Below are 22,673 nucleotides of genomic sequence, written 5' to 3'. Positions count from 1 at the left end.
GAAAAAAAGTTTGAGAAGCGCTGGTTCTTCAGGCTGCACGAAGCGTTTTCCTCCAGCAGAAGAGGCGGGAAAAGAGCAGGAGAGGTCGAAACGAGGAGCGCAGGGCCAGACGCTGCAGGATCAGTCCCTCCCACTCCCCCACCTGCAAGGGGCTCTCGGCCTGCTTGGCTTTCCCGCCCTAGCGGCCGGAATGGGGGACGGCAGCTTGGAGCAGCCCGTTAACGGGAACAGCTGCTGCTGCTCCGGCAGTTCGCTGGGCGAAGAGAGGGGAGAATTCCAGCGCCGAGGCTGAGCCCGGGAAAACGCGCGGAGGGACGGCGGCGTGTGCGCGCGCGCGTGGCTGCTGGCGAGGCGGGAAGCCGCGGCGAGGGCTGCCGAAGCGGGAGGAGGAGGAGGAGACGGCGGCCACAGCAGCAGCAGCAGCAGCGCGGAGGAACAGGGAAGCTCTGTTTCCCTCTGGCGTTTGCGTCCGAGAAGGCTCCTCGCTGCCAGTTCCCCACTCCCTGGCGAAGTTTTCCAAGGTGTGGTTTCAAAGGGCAGCCTCCCATCCTTCTGGCGCTCCGTGCCGGGCTCCCGCTGAGCCCCAGGGGAAGCAGCAGCAGGAGGAGGAGGAGGAGGGAAGGAAGGAAGGAGAGAGAGAGGGAGGGAGGGAGCTTCAGAGCGGACTGTCTGGGCGCGCGCGCGGGCAGCCGCAGCCGGGGAACGAGGCGAAGAATGCGGGGCTGCTGCCTCCCAGGGCGGCGGGACGGCGCGCTCCGTCGGCGGGGGTGCGACAGCCCTTGCCGCCTCCTCTGAGCGCGCTCTGCCCCTCCGCCGCCGCCGCCGCAGGTGAGACGGGCGGGCGGCTGCCTTTGCCTGCGTGCCTCGGCGGGGGCGCTTTCCTTCGCGCGCCGCCGGAAAAGACTTCCAAGCTCCTCCACCTGGAGCCTGCAGCCTCAGCCGCCTCGGAGAGGAATGGACGGCCAGACGTGCGCGGTACCGGCTCGCCTCCCTCCTTCCGGGTAAGCAGCACACCAGCAGCCTTTGCCGTCTGCTTCAACGCGCGCGGAAGCAGCGCAACCCCCCACCCCCACCCCTTGCAAGCCTCTGCAACTTGGCTAAGTTGCAACAAGTTGCCTTTCTGCCGCGCTCCGCCTCCTTTTCTTCTGCCCTGTCCAAGAGGTCGAGAGTTTCAATAGAGGGGGGAGGGGGTGGGGCGGTGGGGCGCTTGTGTTTAGGGGGTGGTGGTTTTGACTCAACAGAGACCTCAACACATGAAGAACGTGGTCTGTAGAGTTGCTGTGATCATAGAATCAATGAAATGTATCCAACCCCCTGCAATGCGAGAATCTCAGCCGAAGAATCCCCGGCAGGTGGTCATCCGATTTCCAAGGAAGGAGAGACCGCCATGTCCCAAGGGAAACGCGTTCGGCTAAGTCGAACAGGGCATTTCCTCTTTGGATTTAGTTTCTGATTCTTCCTGACAGTTTTTGGTGTTCTGTTTGGGGATTGCAGTTAAGACTCGCCGGAGTACTTCTGAGTAAGCATGCTTGCTTAGACTCTCACTGTAAGAAGCACGTATTTCATACTCATGTTATGTATATGTGTGTGTTTCTCGTAAGCAGTGTACAGTATAGTATACAGACTTGCTTGGGACTGGGAGCAAGCTACCTTGCAGGCTGTGAGGCATTTACTTCGGATTAAACAGATAAGTAGATTTGGGCTTCAGGAGTCAATGAAAAGGCATAAAATCCGAATACCCATTTCCACATAATTTCTACATAAGTGTGCACAGGATTGCAGCCTGGTTTTGTGAGTTGTTTTTTGTGAGAGGGGTTCTATGATATAATGGAGAGCCAATCTGGTGTAAAATGCTGAGATTTCCCCTCTTATATTTATAAAAAGTTTGTGTGTGGGAGAAACCCATCCTTAGAAGTAAAATACAATGTGGAAACACTTGGAGAGGGAAAAGGGAGGGGATGTGGACAGAGTGTTCTGGTGAAGAAATAGTGCACCTTACAAGGCACCCTGTTCAGATTCAGTAAAAACACCCATGGAGGTCAGTTCAACTTAGCTTCATAAAAGGCAATTGTTGGGCTCAAGCGTTTGAAAGGCAATACCCGGGAATGCTTAGGAATCTGCACAGAGTTTGAAAATCTCCTTGGCTATGTAGCAAACCATCTTTAAGCATGTACCGTATGTGACTGTGACGTAGAGTTGAAGGGAAATCTCTCTCTCTGAACAGGAAAGAATGTGGGGTGTTAGTGGAGGGAACAGTTGTGCTTCTAATAAAGAAAACCTTAAAAAAAACACGCAGTTTCTGGCTTGTTATAATCTAGTAGTGCAAGGAAGGCACCGCAAGAATACCTCATAAGAGTGCACCTTATCATCCTTGGGTTACTGAAAAGAAAAAGGCACTAAACTGGAAAGTTGAAAGATACCTCCAGTCCATTGGAATGGTTAGGTTCAATCATGCTTCCAAGGGGAATTAAGAATGAACGTTGTTCCTGTGTCTCCAGTTCTTTTCACTTCCTCCTCAGGGGCTGCATCTGAAGAGTTAACAAGTGTGCTGACTGTACTTAGCGTTTGTGTACACAAAATAAAAGAACAGGTAGTTCAGCACATGGCAGCTAGACAATCTGAAAATATTGTTGGACAAACTCAGGTGCTGGCCTTGTCCAAAGAAATCAGGAGCAATGTAGCCAGGCTAAGTAACACTCTAGTTTCTTCCCCAAGGCATTTCATTGTTCGTTTTGTGCAGGTATAAATGAGGGTGTGTGAAATAGAGTACGCCGCTCTGAAAATAATCTAATCTGTCTTTTGTGTCGGGTTTGTGTGCAAGTATAGTGGAAGCACAAAAGTGCAGATTTCATTTTCCCCTGTAGATTATGATAGGAATTTACTTTAGCAACAGGCCAGAACCTGTTCTTTCATATCATTGTACGTGAATATGTCTTGGTTATAGGCAGGAAATCTGTTGGGACACCAAGCCTATTTTCAAAGCTTAATTATGTGGAAGAAATATTTCTTAGTAGTCTGGATTAGCTGACAGTATTGCAGAGAGTACTCGCCGTGTCTGCGAGCCAGAAAGAGAAGTTGGAAAGAGAAGAATGGGTCTGCTTCTTGTCTGCTGAAGCCCAGCAAGTAGGGAAACTGTAACGGAAGAAGACCTAATCAGACTTCAAGTGCTGCTTGTTTTAATAATGCGAACAAAGGCTGTTAAATAAAAATAAGATAATAATGCAAAACGCATGTGCTGTGGTTTTGGGATCAGGGCCAAAGGATGTAATGAACACTCCAAAGGGACATGAAGTGGCTCAACAGAGTGAAAAGGCATCTGCCCCTGAACGGTTCCTGGTTGGTAGACCACCTGCAAACCATATGTAAGGCCGCTCTGAGCTCCATGGAGGGAAGACTAGGGTATAAATAGTACAGGGGTGGTTTTTTTTGTTTCAAGGCACCTGGTGCCTCCTAGCAAATTTCATTTAGGTTGAAATCCCTCTGCTTTGTGTGTTTCAGAATGGTGGGATATCCTTTGGCTTTTCATAGGACTCTTAAATCTACAGTCTAAATTGTTTTGAAATGTTTTTAATATGTTTGTATTTTTTATTGTTTTATTTTTTTATGTTTGCTGCCCTGGGAGGAAGGCCAGGATAGAAATTTAATAGAATAAATACCCAGAAAAGTCAGATATAAACCAAGTGACCTTTGTTATGCCCCAGTTCATATATTTCACTTAAAACATATGTGCATTTCCACTCCACTTACTCATAAAATGTCTTAGACATGTCATTTTGGGGGGAAGTGCAAACAAATTGTTATTCCATTTAGGATATGACTGAGTATAGCACTCTTCCAGGTTTTGTTTTGCACGCTGAAGGTCTCAAATTCATTTACCAGTTTCTCTGGGTAGGGCTGCGCGAGATCCCTGTCTAAAACTTTGGGAGAGCTGTTGCCAGCCAGAGTGCAATCCTATACAGGTTTCCTCAGAAGCAAGTCCCACTTTGCTCAGTTAAGCTTCTTTCTAGGTAAGTGTGAATAGGATTATATTGTCAAAGGCGTTTCAGGAACAATACCAAAGAAAATCCCAAAGAAAACATCATTGTCTCTCTTCCCTGACGTGGGAGAGTTGTAGAGACGTTGCAGAGAAGTTTGCTTATAAAGGCCACGGGCACAGAAGCAAAACCAAGGTAGCTTTGCTTTAGGGAAGGGCTGTCACACAACGTAGAACATACGTTCTGCGTGAAGAAGGTCCCAGGTTGGGGCTGGAAAGGATTGCTGGCTGAAACCCTGGAAAACCTCTGTCAGGTTAATGAGCCAGATGGACCCATGTATAAGGTGGAGTTGGTATAAGGAAGTTTTTATATGTTCATATGTAGTATACAAACAGGAGAACAACTATTGGACTTGGAGGAAATGGTGCAAAAGAATACTAGCTTCTCTGGACTGTGCAACTCTCTTTTGTCCCTTGCCAGTGGATGTCAGCTGTGGGGACTAGGTAGGAAATGATGTGAGCTGAAGCACCCTCGAGTTAGGAATGTCCTTTAGGTGCAGTACATTCAGTCCCCTAAATTAGTGCTTTCTGAGATGTGCTGTTAGGGAGGTATGCTTTGAACAAGATGAGAAAACCATTGTAGAGGTCTTTCTGTGACGATACGTGTTGTTAAGATTTCCACCTCCCCCCCCCCCTTCCATTCTCTAAAATGTGGTGTTGAAAAGGAAATATTTGCTAACTTTCATATCCACGTGGTCCTCAACTCAGTGTTGTGTTTTCATTTGTTTGGGACTGCCATAGTGACCATAGGAAATACTGTAGATATGGGGTGGGGGGTGGGGAGAGATCCATCTGTATGGATCCATCCGTATGAATCAAGTGACTCAGCTAAGTTCCCTTGCTAAGTCATAAATGAGTAACGTGTTGTGTATTTTTGGTGTAAGGTTCAGCCCTGGTTTGTAGTAGCTTGGTATCCACTAATCCTTATTTCCCATATAATTATTATTTTTTAACTGATGGAATTTAACTGGTAAACACGATCCACTGAAACATTTCATTGCAGCACAGCAGTTCCCACGCCTCTGTATCTGAACGAGGTTACTGGAAAGATTGTGTAATCCCCCAAAGGGGACAGTGTTTGTAATAGTAATTTCCTATGAATGAATGAATGAACAACACAATGAAGGCAGTCTCTTCCGTGAACTGATGTTCATATGTTCTTAGAATGGATGTGCCAGTTAAACCCCACGCTAGCTGAAAGCAATTCATTTTTGAATGAAATATGCATGTGCATTCTTTTACTGTAACATCAAAATGCAGATGCTCCGGCTGTAAACATCATCTGGAGGCTGGAATGAGAAACAGTAGGGATCATATGACTGCTGACAGGAGTAGCAACTGAAATGTATGGTGTGATGCCATTGCATTGCTCATTTCTCCATTCCACTTTATTAGCTTCTGTTTCTGGGGGTGGCGGAAATTCATGGTGCGATGAGACATGGTTTAGTTTCTTGGATATTACTGGGGAGAGAAGGGGAGGAAAGAGCTGCTTTAGAGGCGGCTACATGACTTCTGTTGCATTTGATTTCTTTATTATTAAGTTGCAGAAGTACACTCCCCACATAGCCCATGTAACTTCATGTTTTCTAGCAGCTTGTTCATCCTACCACAAGGCTTTATTAACTGAAGCAGCAACTCTCTTGGAGTTGGAGAGAACACAGGGAACAAATATGTTGTTGTTGTTGTTTAGTCGTTTAGTCATGTCCGACTCTTCGTGACCCCATGGACCATAGCACGCCAGGCACTCCTGTCTTCCACTGCCTCCCACAGTTTGGTCAAACTCATGTTCGTAGCTTCGAGAACACTGTCCAACCATCTCGTCCTCTGTCGTCCCCTTCTCCTAGAGACCTCCATCTTTCCCAACATCAAGGTCTTTTCCAAGGATTCTTCTCTTCTCATGAGGTGGCCAAAGTATTGGAGCCTCAGCTTCACGATCTGTCCTTCCAGGGAGCACTCAGGGCTGATTTCCTTCAGAATGGATAGGTTTGATCTTCTTGCAGTCCATGGGACTCTCAAGAGTCTCCTCCAGCACCATAATTCAAATGTGCGTTGGACTTAAATCATCCTAGTTTCTCTACGTAGCGGAAAATAAAACAGTTTTAAGGTCAGTGTGTTAAGGTCAGTGTTCTAATCACCTTTTCGTCCTTTAGCAAATCCTTGACTCTCTCCCTATCTGAAGGTACAGTTACCCCGCTACTGTAGTCCTTTTGCTGCTTCTAGTGTTTGAAGATTTATTATGATGATCGTTGTGTTGGTCTTAATATTTTTAGTAGTGATAGGCCCCTCTCTCTTTTTGGTATCTGTTATTATCTGTGTGCATTTATTTCCCCCAAGTTTGTGTTCTTTGCAAAAAGCTGTATCCTTATGATGAAAACAATATTGTATAGATAATTACAAACTGATTCAAAGCTGAATAAAATGCACAGAAAAGCACACTTAGGTAAATATGTGATCTGTTTTGCAAGAGAAGTCGGGATAAGATCAGTATAATTGCTTGGGAAGATTGGCATTTCTCAAGAGAAGTGGGAGGTTGGACAGAGGATTGCATGGTTTTACAGATTTTACCATATTGGAATTCTGTTCTGCTTTCATTAAGGTTCAGGTTTTGTTCTTTTGCTCATGTTACCCACCCTGAGCCTTTCAGATTATAAATGATAATTAAGCAGGAACGCTATTGGCTTAACCCTGGCTACAAAAACCCAGTCCAAAGGAAAATGTGTTAAAATGGCTTGAGCTCTGGCCTATCCCCATGAGGACGGGAGGTGAACAGCTGTGAGGCAGACACTAGTCATCTTTCTTTAGGGAAACCTTGCTCTGAAAAAAATATACAGAGAGAAGATATTGGGGTGTATGACGTCGGCTGCCCTTGTAGCATAGTGGTGAGGCAGGGTTTCCCCAAAATTGTTGGGAGGACTACAATTCCCATCATCCCTAGCTAGCAGGAACAGCGGTCAGGGGTGATGGCAATTGTAGTCCAGAAACAGCTGGAGACCCACGTTTGGGGAAACCCTGGGTTAGAGTGTCAGACTTGGACCCAGACCCCCAGGTTCAAAAATCCTGTAAGTCATGAACTCCATTGGAAGCCCTTTGGTGATTTACTCTCTCTCAGCCCACCATACAGGGTTGCAGGGCGAGAACCTTTTTTTACTACTTTGGAATTTATTGAAGAAGGGACAAGATAAAAAATGTAGTAGTAATAACCATAACAAAGATCAGAGAAGTTTGTGTAAAAAATATTGAGAATGGAGAGGAAGAATGATCTAGTAAAATTCTGTAAACCGCTCCTTTCTGCTGCAGCTAAATAATATACATAAAAATATATACATAAAATAAAACAAATACTTTTGCCTTTAAGCCACTTATTGCTCATCCCCGAAAAGAATGCACTGGCTTTTTCTGTGCTTCAGACCCCCTAAATTTCACTATTTATTTACCTGAAGAGAGGCTAGCGAACATCACAGTGCAAAATAAAAAAAACCATCAGTCCGACCTGAAAGCATACGATTATACATTTTAAGTTGGCTGCTCAGAACCAGGTTTAAGCACTTCCCTTTCTCCTGCAAAATTGTTATGCACACCCAGTTGAAATTTGGAAGATGACGGTAAACTGCAGTGTGTGAACATTTCCTTTGAAAATATCTGCAGACATAATTCCAAGCGGGCAGTTTCAAAACCCAGTGTTTCATTTTCTTTTATTGCTTAATTATGGAAGGTGCTAAGATGACCTTGTGGTAAGGAGTGTGGAAAGGAGTGGGATTTTGATAGTTGTAGTACCTCTTCTCTGTTCTGAAACTAAGCTGGCGCCAAGTAGGCCTATGACGCAGGGCTGTAGTGTTTTTAATCCTGCTGTGTCCAGGAATTGGTGTGGTTCCTAGTATAGCTTGCCAGAAATCCTCATTGCGTGTTTGAAATATCTTCAGTGCTGATGTTGTAGCCTTTCACCACTGGAGAGTGTTGCTGTGGGAAGCAGATCAAGGGAGCTTTTGGGGGTTGGGGAATGTAGCTACCAGGGTGGGGGAAAAAAAAAGATGTGTGGGAAAATAATGTGCACATATGGAGCAGAAACAAGGGTTTGCAAGCAGAATTTCGCTCAAGATGAATGCTGTCCTGTCAGAAGTCTATAAACAAATGATAGGGCTTATGGATGACTATGTGTTGAAGGTATATTTTAAGAGAGAAAAGAGGTCCAGAACGTGATAATATTACTGAATGTTATTGTGTATATGTGTGTTCTGCAGGAAAATATGAATGCATTTGGGTGCTTACTGTAATAGTATGGTGCTTTTATTCTTAAAGTTTGAAAACAGCTCTTATTGCTAAGCATTTTTATACTTGGAAAAACTGTTTTGACAATTCAGTGTTGTGATTTTGTTTTAGGTGTGATAAACAGTTAGGAAATGGAAGCAGGTAAAGAGCGAGGACACCATACTATTACAGAAGGCATATTAAATGCATAAATATACAATAAAGCAGTTAGCAATATGTAAATCTGGTGTGCTAGTATGGTGCCCATAGGCAGAACAATGCCCCTAAAAAGCACAGTGCTCTTAGATACCCTCGGTCTCAATATTTTGACCCTTATCCAGCCTACCACTGCATCCAGTCGCTGGCTTAAAACAGTCACAGACTTCTGGTTTGATAGTTCGAAACCATACCGGCCCTGCTAGCAGCTTTATTGCTAGGAGGCAGTCCATCTCAAAGCAATCTTTCCAGTGAAAACTAAGGGGTTGGTTTTCTTTGTGCAGCCTGTTGAGGCCTAAACAACATTTTGGATAAAGCCGGCGACCATTTTGCGTGGGGCTTCCGTTCCCGGCCACCACATGCGTTGGTCCTGCCTCGTTCTGCTCTGCCCCTGTTCTACCTTCTTCCAGATCCAAAAGGACCTGTGCATTGGCGATCATCGCACGTCAGTTGGACGCATCTAAAATGGCCGCCGCCTGAACTTGTAGCGTAAATCTGCAACTTGAAGGCCTGTGTTCTGCATGGCATAAAATATGCCAGCGTTTAAAAGAAAAATGAACAACTGCTACACTAATGCATGAGGAAGCATGCCTGGTAGGCAGTGCGGGTTAAAGTATTTAGTGCGTAAGTAGTTTTATGTCATATAGATAACAGTGGCTCTATGCCAGTTGTTTATATAGAAACACTGTTACATTGTGGTTTTTTTCTTTAAGAAGGATCTGAAGGTTCTGCGGCGATTAAGGGAAGAATCTTCATCTATCTGTGAGGTGTTGCCCTAGGGAGCCTGAATGTTTGTCAGCTGCTGAATATGATGAAAAATTGTTTTCTTTTGTTGATTTGGCTGAGTGCAGCAGGACTCTCATGAACTCTTAAAAAAAAATTATACTGAGAACTATGTGAGAGAGAACGCTTCTTCAGCAAAGACTTGTAGAAGATTGCTGAGTAATATCTGCATTATTCTTCCTTATTCATAAACACGATTAAAATGCAGTGGACAAGAGTTTGCGAATAACACTGGGGCATGTTTGGCATTTGTGGAAAGATTTGTGGCATTGCGAAGGAGGTTCAAACCTGGCAGAAGGCGAGGCCTTTGACAGGGATTTTTGCATCCTACAGCAGTTTAAATCCAACTCTAGTCCCTGTAACCTCACTTCTTGCAGCGAGGGAACCGCCAGAGCTGGATCTGTTTCCAGAATGAACGATGGAGTTATACAGGGCTGTTTAGGGCTTTAAAGGTCAGCACTTTGAATTGCGCTTGGAAATGAACTGGGAGCCAATGTAGATCTTTTTAGGACCGGTGTTATATATGGTCCCGATGGCTGCTCCCAGTCACCAGTCTGGCAGCCACATTCTGGATTAGTTGTAGTTTCTAAGACACCTGCAGGAGATAATGAGAGCATGTACCATTATGGTGAGACAGTGTGCAGGTGTACCAGATGCAGAAGAGCCATGGTCAACCCAGTCCCAACATTGTGTTCTCACAGTGGCCAATCAAGATGCCTTTTGGGAAGCACAAAAGCAGGACCTGAACACAACAGAACTCTCCCCTCCTGTGGTTTCTAGCAACTGGTATTCAGAGGTATAGTACCTTTGGCAGTGGAGGTAGTATAGAGAAATCAGAAACGGTCTCTATAGTGTCTCATTATGTAGAATATAAATCACAATAAGGCAGTGAGTAAATATCCAAGTAATGGATAGAAACAATACATGAAAACAATCCAACCACAGAAAAGTGTAAGACAAATCACCAAATGTCAATTCATAATTGCACAATGACAAGGGCAGTGCAAAACAACCCAGAAGCCTAAAATAAAACAGTCTCTCCCAACAGGCTGTACAAGAAACACCCAATTAATTCATATTGCAATAAAACCCAAGAACCATTAGTATTATCCATAAGCTTAAAAACTGCACGATTTAACAGCCTATAAGACAAGACCTGCCGTTTTCCAGGGAGGTGGTGGCAAATCCCAAGATGTGCTGGATGTTAAGTAATCTACTTTGTTAGTATGGGAAACGTGGCTCAGTCTTATTTAAAAGGCGTCTTTGAACAGCCCACAGAGCAGTATGAACAATGCTTGTTCTGTATTAGACTAACAGAAGCCGTGCTCTGACATTCCTTAAAATACCAGTGGCCGAAAGAATTTCTGATGTGGCCTGATGACTTACCCAAATTCTGCCTCCATTAAATTAGAAACCTAAACAGTGTTGCTTTAAGATGCAGTGCCGTTTTGTTTGTGTGCAGATTCTGAGGAAGACTTTGTGACTTTTCTGTTAATAGTGGTGCATCTGAAGAACACTTGGAATTGTAACAAGAGGGCAGTGAAGGGTCTGGAACTCTTAGTCATTCTGATCCTGAGTTTTGTATTCTAAGTACAAAGAAATTTTGATTTCCGGTGTCTGTCTCTCTCTCACTCACTCTCTGTAAAATGAATCATTAACTCATCCTATAGAATAAGGCAGCTTCTCCCAACCTGGTTCGATCCAGGCATTTTGAACTACAGTTCCTATCACCCCCAGATCATTAGCCTTGTCTAGCTGGAGCTGATTATAGTCCAAAGCACTTGGGAAAGTTTAGAAAGACTACATAGAAGAAGGCAGCTGAAGCTGAGTTTAGTTAATGCATGCATGCCCATTGCTTAGTAACCTAAGTGACCAAAGAAACCAGTGCAGATCATGCTAACTGTTAGAGTTTCTATACCACATCGTCTCCAGCACATTCCCCTACTCCCAATAGAGACAGTTCACATGTTCAGCATGCACATGAGTCCCTGAGTGGTGTAGGATAAACCATGTGCATGTACATCTAAAGTAGCACATATAGACCAAAAAGAAATCAGAAGATGAACGTAGAAGTGGATCACAAGAGTTTCCATAGTTTCAGTCTAAATGGCTGTATTGCTTAGTTTCAAATATTCCCTGCAAATCGTCTTGTACAGTGGAACCTCGGTTTATGAACACCTCGGTTTATGAATTTTCGGTTTATGAACTCCGCAGACCCATCTGGAATGGATTAATTCACTTTCCATTACTTTTAATGGGAAAGTTCGCTTCAGTTTATGAACGCTTCAGTTTATGAACAGACTTCCGGAACCAATTACACCCATGTTTCAGTTTATGAACGCTTCAGGTTGAGTAGTCCGCGGACCCGTCCGGAACGGATTAATCCACTTTCCATTACTTTCAATGGGAAAGTTCGCTTCAGTTTATGAACAGTTACTCTGCGGACCGTCTGGAACGGATTAATCCACTTTCCATTAATTTCAATGGGAAAGTTCGCTTCAGTTTATGAACGCTTCAGTTTATGAACAGACTTCCGGAACCAATTGTGTTCATAAACCGAGGTACCACTGTATGTGTATGTGTCACCTGTCCCTTTCTAACTTTGTTGTTTTTAAAATAGAATACTTTCCCTAACCTACCAACATAAAAATGGCATCCCTTTTGGAAAATAATCATATGCTTCTCACAAAACCTATTAGAAATATACTTCCTGTTTGTGTGCCCATTGAGTAAGTAAGCAAAAAATTAAGCAAGCTTTGGGAATCGTTTGCCATAATAGGTTCAGGTTCAGCCACTAATCTTACCAGAAATGTGGTGGGAAGCTTGCAACAGGCTCTTCCTGTTGTACAGATAACAATGAATATTGTTTTCTTTGTTGTCATTGCACTGACTTTCACATGCTTCCAATTTAAATTGTTTGCAGCTGTTTTTCAATCAGAGTTAAATCAGACAATTAGAGAAGGGAGAGGAATACCTGAGTACCTCCCTATTGTTTAGCAAAGCGTTGCAAGTTTACCAACTTTTGCAAAAGCCACTTAATATGTTTAATGTTTAGGCAGACAGGCAGAACAGATCTGATATTGCAGAATGATGCAGATTGTGTCTTTGCTTAGCTATGTTGTGTAATAATGGGAAGTATGTGGGTGCTTTTTATTTTTAAAGTATTAGATAGGTTAATATTTGCAGCCTAGGGAATATATGAAAGTTAAGTGTGTAGTATCTCGGCCAATCCAGGAAAGTGATTTTAAATTCTCCCTTGCGTTCTTGCTCCCTTGGTTTGCTGCAGCAAATGTCAGCTGCAGCAAACTGCAGACTTGCATGCTTTCCTTGCTCCAACCCCTGTGTGGCTGAGAGAAGATTGAGAATCTTCTGCTTCCACTTCAGATTGGCTGCAGTTTAGTGTGTTGTTGGAAATGCAAACTGTAGTTAATATTAACCGGATGGTTGTTGTTTTTTAAACCTAGCCAACTTCATATACTACAGTTTGAAATTGGTTTGTTTTGACAAACAACAGTTGTGATTAACCTTAGTTTGTCTGGGTGTGGCTATGAAGAACAAACCATGGCTACTCTAAAATGGAAGCCAAAGCTTCTAAACCTCCTCGTCTTGGAGAAGAACGAGCCAGGTAGGGTGCATGAGCCTCATTCTTGCTGTGATTTGTCCTCATAACACTAAACTATGGTTCAAATTTCAGCTTTATGTGTGAATGAGACCACTGAGTTAGACCATTGACTGTTTAGCTGAGTACTGACTACAGTGACTGGGAGTTGCTCTCTGGGGTTTGAGACAAGAGTGCTATTTGGAGATGACAGGGATTTTTACCATGGGCCTCTTGATTTTAAAGCGTATACTCTACCACTGATGTATGGCCTATCAGCTGAAATCGCTGCTGTGAATTCATTGACAATCATAAACATTGGTGTCACACATCCAGGCCGCATCAGCTCACCATCATACGTATTTATTTACTCATGAGAATTGGTGGTCTTGTTGAAAGATGAGTCAAAATGTGTGTTACAGAGGACCAGGCTTGTGGTTCTTCTGTTTCTCTCATTTCCTTTTTTTTCTTTTTCAAATAATATTTATTCGTTTTCAAACACTATAAAATACTGTACACAAAATCACAAAAAGCAAAAATAGTACATAGAAAACAAGAAAAAAAGGGAAAAAAGAAAAACAAAAACATATCAGTTCTAACATTTTTTTACTTATACTTAACATTGTAGACTTCCTCAATTCCCCCCCCCCCACTGGGTCCATGTTTATATCAAAATTAAGCAATTTTCATATTATATCTTATATCATTTTACACATTTCTATCATTATCTCTCAATTATTTTTATACTAAAAAAATCAACTGTCTTAAACCTAAACTTCTTATTCCCCCCTTAGCCTAAAGTTTATTCCCAAAAATTCTCCATAAATTCAAATATTACCTCTTCTAACCTAACAACATTTAAACACTTAAATCTAATTCAGCCCTCCCCCCCTCCCCTGGACTCAGGGTCTCCCAGATGAATCAGCCAGCTCCATAAATCGTTCCAGTTTCGGACCATCTTAATCAGTCAAAAAATAACATCCATTTTTACTTCTCACCCCACTCCCACGCTGTCACACCTTATCCACCACTCTTCCTTCTTCATCCCCTGCTGCCTCCCCACTTCTCTAGCTATTACACAATACCACCCAACTACGTTTCCACTTTTCAATGCTTTCACAATTTTTCATCCTCTTGAATTCTGATCCCAGTGTGGATCCTGCCCTCCCTCTCTCACTGGGGGGGGGGCATTATTCCACACTGGTTCCCACACTGGTTCTTCTTTAAAAAACCTTGGAGTCGAGCATAGGTCTTGTTCCCCCTTTCTCAAGAAGAATGTTCCATGCTTCTTCCTCTTCTTCTTTAAGTTCTTTAATGTTTCTCTCATTTCCAAGTGGTATTGTAGCAGTGGCCCTGCCAACAGTATTGTACAGAAATAGTTGCCACCAAGGTAAAGCCTGGTGTGTCTTTTGTCTGTCCAGCTTTAGTTCAAGTGGATTGATGTGCAAAATTGTAAAAAGAGGTGGATATGAGATTTGGAGATTAAACGCTGCAGCTTTATTAAAATAACCGAAATTAGAAATAAACAGTAGGATGAGCAAAGATGGGAGTAATTAAGCTACCTGCACCTGCCAGGGGAACTGGTATGACTGTGCAGCCACAAACAGCCAGGGCTCAAGCCTGAGCCTCCTAAATAGCACCCATGGGCTAATCTGTAAGGAGGTGAGTAGCAGATAAACACATAGCAGCTGGCTAGCTCTGCTGTGTAATGCCTGCCCAGGCCCTACCCCAGAGCCACAGAGCACCATGTAATCCTTACAGTAGTTGCAGAAGCAGGAGTTGCCACCATGATAATATATATAGAATACAGAAATCGGACAACCAGGGTCCTAACTGTATTTGTGCTACCTGGACAGTAGCACAAATATGGTGCTGATAACTATCCTTGACTGCAAGTAAATACAAAACTAGGGTCCTATTCCTGTACTCTTAGAATTATTTAGAACAGGGGTCAGCAAACTTTTTCAGCAGGGGGCCGGTCCACCGTCCCTCAGACCTTGTGGGGGGCCGGACTGTAGTTTGAATTTTTTTTTAAACGAATTCCTATGCCCCACAAATAACCCAGAGATGCATTTTAAATAAAAGGACACATTCTACTCATGTAAAAACATGCTGATTCCGAGATCATCCGTGGGCCGGATTTAGAAGGCGATTGGGCCGCATCTGGCCCCCGGGCCTTAGTTTGGGAACCCCTGATTTAGAAACACAAAGACTATGCTAACTAAATTTACTTGCGTTTCAAAATTCTGCTCTCTGTTTATCAGAATGGCCAAACACTATGAAGCCGAGGTTCTTACTGGAATATTAAGAAGCCTTAACATTCTCTTCCCTTCTGGTTGTGCAAGTATTAAAAATCATTCTCCTGATATTGCTCTTCCAGTCCTTAATAGTGCAGATGTCTTACTGTGCCTGTGAATAAATACTACAAATCACAGGAACGTTACAAGCTTGAGAAATACTCTTCTTTTTCTTGGGATGAAAAGGAACACACCCAAAAATTACCTGGCATAAAAACCCACTCTGGCCTCTCTCTCTATTTATAGTGGTGTAGTCCTTGGTTTTTAATTCTTTTCCATCCTCCAAACAGCCAGCTCTTCATTCTGCAGTTCCTTACACTGAAAAGCAGCCAAGAAAAGCACAGGAGAGGGAGGTGGTTGTGGTCATGGAACGATTTCCAGCTTGCCAAAACTCAACCTAGAGCAAATTTGTTTATGGCATAGTTGTGTAAACCATTGGGAATCGCGTTCATGGAGCAGCTGAAAGAATCACCCTTTGCAATATTGCCGGCTGGTAAAGGATAGGCTTTGTGTAGTGTATAGGCAGGGCTTGAATAGTTTACTCAACACCAACAGGTTGGGTTCCCAGAAGAAAGTGCACTTTTGTTGTGACAGCTCAGAGGCTTCCCTCCTCCCTCCTTCTCATTATACAACTAGTCATTACTCTGATGCAGTCATAGAAACTCTGCTTGCTTTCAGAAGGTAAGTAGCTGGGATTTTGTTGGTGTAGTCAGTGCTATCCTTTCAGAGTGAAGACTGCAATAACAACAATACTTTAAAATTATGTTCTGTCCACTGATGAAGTACTGTTGCATATTCATCAAAGATGCCACTTTGAGTTCCTTCAGAATGGAACCAGATCTTTAAAACATGTAAATTGATGCCTTATATTGATAATCCCCAAAGCATCTTGAGAGTTTGCATTTTCCGTCCTGCTTTTAGGAAACAGAGATATTACTTCACTGGGCACAAATTTAATACAGTAATGTACATATGGGTATGCACTGTATTTAAATATTTTATACTGTACCTGATTGGCTGCTTCAGTTCTTTTGTGGCCTTTTGTTTAAGATATTGCTTGCCTCTGATTTGGTGATTGAAAACTGATGTGGAAACTTGTGAAATATTTGCTGTTGGGTAAACAAAGGTTAATGGTAGTCCTGAAATTATTTCCTAGAATCATAGAATGGTAGAATTGGAAGGTGCCACAAGAGTCTTCAAGTCCCAACAACCCGCAGTGCGGGAATCTTTTGCCCAATAGGGGCTCGAACCCACGGCCCTCAGATTAAGACTTATTTGACTTTCTCTGCATACTGATTTAACAGTGAGCTTCTTCAGCCAGGGAAAATGAAAGTGGTTGTTAAACAAAAATTTAAAATGCATCGGTAAAATTAGTAGCTGACTGGTATTCTGTAAACAGCCTTAGGGGCCAACATACTGGCACTGTGTCAGATACTGGTTTGCTAATTGCACTTTTGGTGGTGGTTACGCAGCTAACACCATTCGTTGTAACCTGGTTTCTGGTATGTCAAAAGTTGGCATTTTGGAAAATTTCACACTCATGTATATGAGTTTTTAAATATTTAAATTGGATAAAGCCCTTTTACATTTTTTAAACCAGACATCTGAACTTCTGATGCGAAGCAGATGGCTTTATTTCAACATTTTGTTGTCACATTGCATCCACTTAGATTGTTTAGCTATGTCCTGATTTCTTTCTTTCCTTTTTTTTTCTTTTTGCAAAAGATTGAAGATAAAATCCAGATGCTTCTCAGATAATGCCAACGGATGGTTCTTTCACTGGTATTTTAGAGCAGCCCATCTTTTAGGGTTTGGTGTATTGGAAACAGTGCAGCAGACTGGCGTGACCCAGAGATTTGGAAGAAGCCAAAACATTAAGTAAAATATTTGCATTAACAGGCTACTACTCATTTGGGTGACTTATCAAATTATTCCCGTGGATACAAATGCAAAGGTCATGTTAATGAAAGGTCATCCACAAAACATGTCTAGAAATGGACCTATTTGCTGAAGCTGATTTTTTTTTAAAAAGCAAATCGACTTGACTTATGGGATTGTATTTGGAAAAAGTGGCATGGATTACTTGCTCCAACAAAACGTATTTGTTCACATGAATCAATCCTGTATCAGTAATCCAGTGTTTCCCAACCAGTGTGCCTCCAGATGTTTTGGGACTACAACTCCCACCATTCCTGACCACTGGTCTTGCTAGCTAGGGATGATGGGAGTTGTAGTCCCAAAACATCTGGAGGCACACTGGTTGGGAAACACTGCAGTAATCAATCATCATACTGTTCTTTGCTGCTGTCAACAGCAAGGATGATATGGGTTAAACTAGAACCTGGTTTAGGGGAAAAAAACCCTGTCACAGTTAGGTAAATATTGTGTTTCATTGAACCTGTATATCGGTGACAACTGTGGAATGTTACTAAGAGTTTAGGAGTGGTTTTTGTTGGGTAAGCTAACATGCCCTGCTGGCCTGGTTGCCAAATCATTGGTATCGCTATAGTCACTGCTTATCATAGCTGGCTCTCAGAACGGAGATTAAAATCATGACCCAGTTTCAGTCTGTGGTCTGAGAGCAAACTATGGCCTGCTTTGCATGTCTCGTTAAATAATAGTTAACAACAAACCATGGTTAAATGTTGAATGCACAGTCTGTTGGTGCATACTGTTAAAAGGGTTCTCGCTCCCAAGTGGCCCCTCTTCATGCTGTGGGCAAGTTGCCAGGAAACAAACTCGAGTCCGGCTTGCTGTGATGTCTCTCTAAATAAACCATGTTGACCATGCTCAAGCACATTGCTTATTCACACGAAACAATAGTTTGTTTTTAACTGTGGAATAATGCCATTTGGAAACTGAGTTGGTGTAGACTGTCAGCAGTTGTTCCATATCTGGAGTGGATGGATAGAAGAATACTGTTCCATATCTGGAGTGGATGGATAGAAGAATACTTTGTGGATATTTCTGTTTCTTAAACAGGACGGCATAAGAATGGTATGCGCCCATAAATCGCTGTACAGTGGCACACTTTAATACTTCGGTTCCATGTGTATAATATGACCCACTCTTTGGCTTTGCGTTTTGCAGCGGGGGAGTAGCTGAGACGCAGAAATAGCTGAGAACAATTTTTTTTAAAAGTGGAATTATTGGTGGACGGAGCCAAGAGAGAGGGTGATGTTGGGACGCATGTGTGTCATGTCTCCATTCCAGAAAATAGTTGGAAGAGAGTTGCATAAGGTCCTTCTCACTGGCTAGCATTTTAATAGAAAAGAAAGAAACTCTTTTATTAGTGAAATGGCAACTCGTTATATTTTTTTTACGGAATAGTATATTGGTTGCTTTATATGTAATGAAAATAATACTACCTACATGCACACAAATGCAGACATACATTATTTTTAACTCTGGTTAGACAGTGTCTTTTTTTGGGGGGGGGAAGTGTTCATAAATAAATGTAAAGTTCCTACATTCATCCTAATTCTTAACTATGTGAGATAGACGAAGCTGCTGGCATGCTTAAAGGATGTACATTCTGAGCAGGCTGTCAGACTGCACTGTCCATTGTGCACACTGCCCCCTTCTTCGTTCCATTATTGTTTTTACCTGTTCGTTTCGTTTCAGCTTATCCTTTGTTACCTTAGTGCTGATACCTTTCATGCACATGTGTTGCTTTCTTGCAAGACTTTAGGTTTGGCTTCTTCTTCTTTTTGCCTTGAAAGATGGATGGTTCGGTGGTAAGATGAGGTTGTTGTTGTTGTTGTTTAGTCGTGTCCGACTCTTTATGACCCCATGGACCAGAGCATGCCAGGCATTCCTGTCTTCCACTGCCTCCTGCAGTTTGGTTAAACTCAAATTAGTAGCTTCGAGAACACTGTCCAACCATCTCGTCCTTTGTCGTCCCCTTCTCCTTGTGCCCTCAGTCTTTCCCAACATCAGGGTCTTTTCCAGGGAGTCTTCTCTTCTCATGATGTGGCCAAAGTACTGGAGCCTCAGCTTCAGGATCTGTCCTTCCAGTGAGCACTCGGGGCTGATTTCCTTAAGAATCGATAGGTTTGATCATCTTGCAGTCCATAGGACTCTCAAGAGTCTCCTCCAGCACCATAATTCAAAAGCATCCATTTTTTGGCGATCAGCCTTCTTTATGGTCCAGCTCTCACTTCCATACATCACTACTGGGAAAACCATAGCTTTATCTATACGGACCTTTGTTGGCAAGTGATGTCTCTGCTTTTTAAGATGCTGTCTAGGTTTGTCATCGCTTTTCTCCCAAGAAGCAGGCGTCTTTTAATTTTGTGACTGCTGTCACCATCTGCAGTGATCATGGAGCCCAAGAAAGTAAAATCTCTCACTGCCTCCATTTCTTCCCTTTGCCAGGAGGTGATGGCACCAGCGGCCATGATCTTAGTTTTTTAATGTTGAAAGATGAGTTTATGAAGTGATAAAATTTGTGCAAGGTCAGAAACACTGTCTTCTTTCCTCCCAAAAGAAATTAGGATAATGAATTACTGAGATGTAGTGGATGGAAGTGCACTTTGATCTGTCATTCACCACCCAGGCCTAATAATAGAGGAAGTGGCAAATGGATGCGAAGAGGGGAGGGTACAATAAGTTTGTCCAAATGAATCAGAGGATTTTGTTTTGTTTAATGGCAGAACACAGGAGAAGGGGAGCAGATTAGATGGCGTGGTGTGGGCTTCCCTACCTCCACAGATCTTGTGATTTTTAGAAGAAATGAACACACCATCACATTAGAAGGAAACATTTTTTGTGTGTTTAGGGGCGGGAGGGGGGGGGGTACATTCCACGTAAGTAGAACTGGAATTAGCAGCTCAGCAACTAACACTCCCCAAAATAAAATACTTGCCATGTTGGAGAGTGAAGACTGGAAAGGGTTTGTGGAAACAGTGATACACAAAGCATGCATACTAATTACATAGCTGCATTTACAGGAGGAAAACAGGATGCTGATTCCGTGTTTTTTAAAAAACAAACAAACCCTTACAGTATAAATGAAAGGATGTGTTTCTATTTATAGAAGGAAGTGTTAGACGTTTTGGTCAACTGTATTGCATTGAGTAATAGTAAGTCACCATATTTATTGAGGACATGTTCCTCCTTGGTTTTTTTTAAGTGTGGTCTGCTGAGTTTTTCCACAGTGTCTTACTTTCCCACCTTTTTAACGATGACTTGCTCCTGTAATTCCTTAAAATTTTAAATGAAAAGATTTGTCTAATAATGTATGTATAGGAGTTTGCTATATACATTGTCTTAAGACTTAAAATCCCACCAAGAGTGATTTTAAAACTTCGCTGTATTTTCTTTTAAATGTTTCCAGCAGGCTTTCTATTAGAAAACACACAAAAAAACGATTTACAATTATTAGTATCGTATTTAAAAGTCACAGTGGTAAAAAGCAAAACAAAAAAACCCAACCCTGTGATATTGAAGATTAAGGATTGGGGAGAAATTAGGTTCAGTTTGCATTTAAAAGTAACCCTCCCCCAAAAATTCTCCCTTCCCAAAATGATATGCAAACACAGCCATCATTTGACGTCCCATTCACTCTCCTCCAGATTTTGCAATTAAATTCTCCAACCAAATCATATGTACACAAATGCATATACCAGGGGGGAGTGTGAACAAATGTGTATACCTACTTGAAAAATGAGTGTACTGGGGGAAATTGCATATAATAATGTATCGGGAGACATAGGCACTGAAGGGTTGATGATTTTTGCACATCAAAAATTTTCTTATTTTCTTAATTAAAAAAACCCCCAACACCTCAGACTGATGTGCAAATGTGGAGAACTGAGCTTAAGATTGGAATAATGAGAAATCGATGAAATCTGAAATTGCTCTATTGAGGACAACCTGTAGAATATGCAGACGGAACAGTCTCCCATTACTTTCAGAAAAATAAAACAAAGTGCTAGTTATTTAATCATCTCCCCTACCAGCTACAATTCTTTTCTTTTTTTAAGAGAACTTTGTTATATATATTTTTAGTCTAGTCCTTATGCTAGATCTATACATGCAGCAAAAGATGTGCAAGTACGCACATATTCATTGTTCATTTTTTAAAAACCCCTTGCAGGTGGAAAAGAGCACAGTCAAGTGTAGTGATGTTGGGATTTGTAGTACTACCTGTTTCTTTTCTGTACTAGTTTTTTGCTTGCAAGGTTTTCTAAACTTAAATAAAAGGGGGAATATCACAGCATGAGGTTCTTCCTCCTCCAGTTTGAAGTGGGGGTGTCCATTTTGTATTAGGGTTGCTAACCAACCAGGGGAGGGGGGGGGAAATCCCTGTCCAGCAGGTTTTGTTAGCCTCTAGGCTAGTTGCCAACATTTTTACTGCATAATAAGGCAGAATTTTGGACTTCTTTCCATAATTCTTTGAGTGCTGTGTGTGTGTTTTGAGTGGAAAGCAGCTGCATGATTTCCATTTTAATTTGCTCCAATCTCCACTCATTATTTTTTCTTCTTCACATGTTCCTCCATGAGAAGACTGCAGAACACATCTGTTTGGGACATAGGAAGCTGCCTTATACTGAGCCATACCATTGGTCCATCTAGCTCAGCAGAGTCTGCACTGACCACCAGCAGCTCACCAGGGTCCCAGAAAGGGAACATTCCCAGCCCTGCCTGGAGATGCCTAGGATTTTACCTGGTCCCTTCCGCATGCAAGACACATGCTCTATCATTGAACTGTAGTCTTTCCCGTCAAGGCTATGGGCTTCCTCCATAGGTTTTCCTTAGTGTAGCACTGTGGGGAGGTGCGGTAGCTCTGTGGTAGCTTGCATGCTTCACATCCAGAAGGTCCCATGTTTAATCCAGCAAACCAAAGGGCTCGGTTTGCAGGTGATATGGAAGAATCTCTTCCAGTTAGAGTAGACCAGGGTTTCCCAAACTTGGGTCTCCAGCTGTTGTCGGACTACAACTCCCACCATCCCTAGCTAGCAGGGCTAGTGGTCAGGGATGATGGGAATTGTAGTCCAAAACCAGCTCAAGTCTGGGAAACCCAAGAGAAGACAACGCTAAACTAGATGAACAAACAGTCCGACCTGGCACAAAAGCACAGCTTCCCATGTTCCCAGCACCGAAATGCAACTAGGAACAGCACAGTTTGCTCTTGTTATTTAACCCTTGGCATCTTCAGTGGCAAGGATCAGGTGGCGAGCGATGAGAAGGCTCTCTGCCTAAGAACTCGAAGTGCTCCTAACAGTTAGAATAATAATAGGATAGGATAATACAGGATAATACAGGATAATACAGAATAGGATAATACAGGACTAGGTGGACCAAACACTTTCTGTGTGCATATACATACATGGAAATAGGCCATTGCATTCTGCCAAGAAGCACCATCGTTTTGGTTCTCGAGACTTCCTGATTGATAGCTGCACATGCGCAGACTGTCCAGTGGTGGTGATGATGGGGGCATTGCCATATTTTCCGTTGTGTCCTGAGATGGGTCTTTATTCTGCTGGATCAGGAA

The 22,673-nt window shown here is 42.7% G+C and overlaps 1 protein-coding gene across 4 annotated transcripts in view; it reads left to right on the top strand.

Moving 5' to 3' along the window:
* The first annotated feature begins 270 nt into the window (after positions 1–270).
* The window catches only part of COBLL1 (cordon-bleu WH2 repeat protein like 1), an 82,719-nt gene continuing 60,316 nt past the window's right edge, over positions 271–22,673 (top strand). For 2 of the 4 annotated variants that reach the window (XM_035132712.2, XM_035132683.2), the window contains exon 1: positions 528–1,001. In XM_035132712.2, the coding sequence (XP_034988603.2) occupies positions 955–1,001 (47 nt within the window). In that variant the 5' untranslated portion in view covers positions 528–954. The other 2 variants (XM_035132730.2, XM_035132721.2) reach the window with 2 other exon arrangements.

Source organism: Zootoca vivipara, chromosome 1, assembly GCF_963506605.1.
Source record: "Zootoca vivipara chromosome 1, rZooViv1.1, whole genome shotgun sequence".
Lineage (NCBI taxonomy): Eukaryota > Metazoa > Chordata > Lepidosauria > Squamata > Lacertidae > Zootoca > Zootoca vivipara.
The sequence above is the reverse complement of the archived record's forward strand: the minus strand, read 5'-3'. Positions and strand labels throughout refer to the sequence as shown.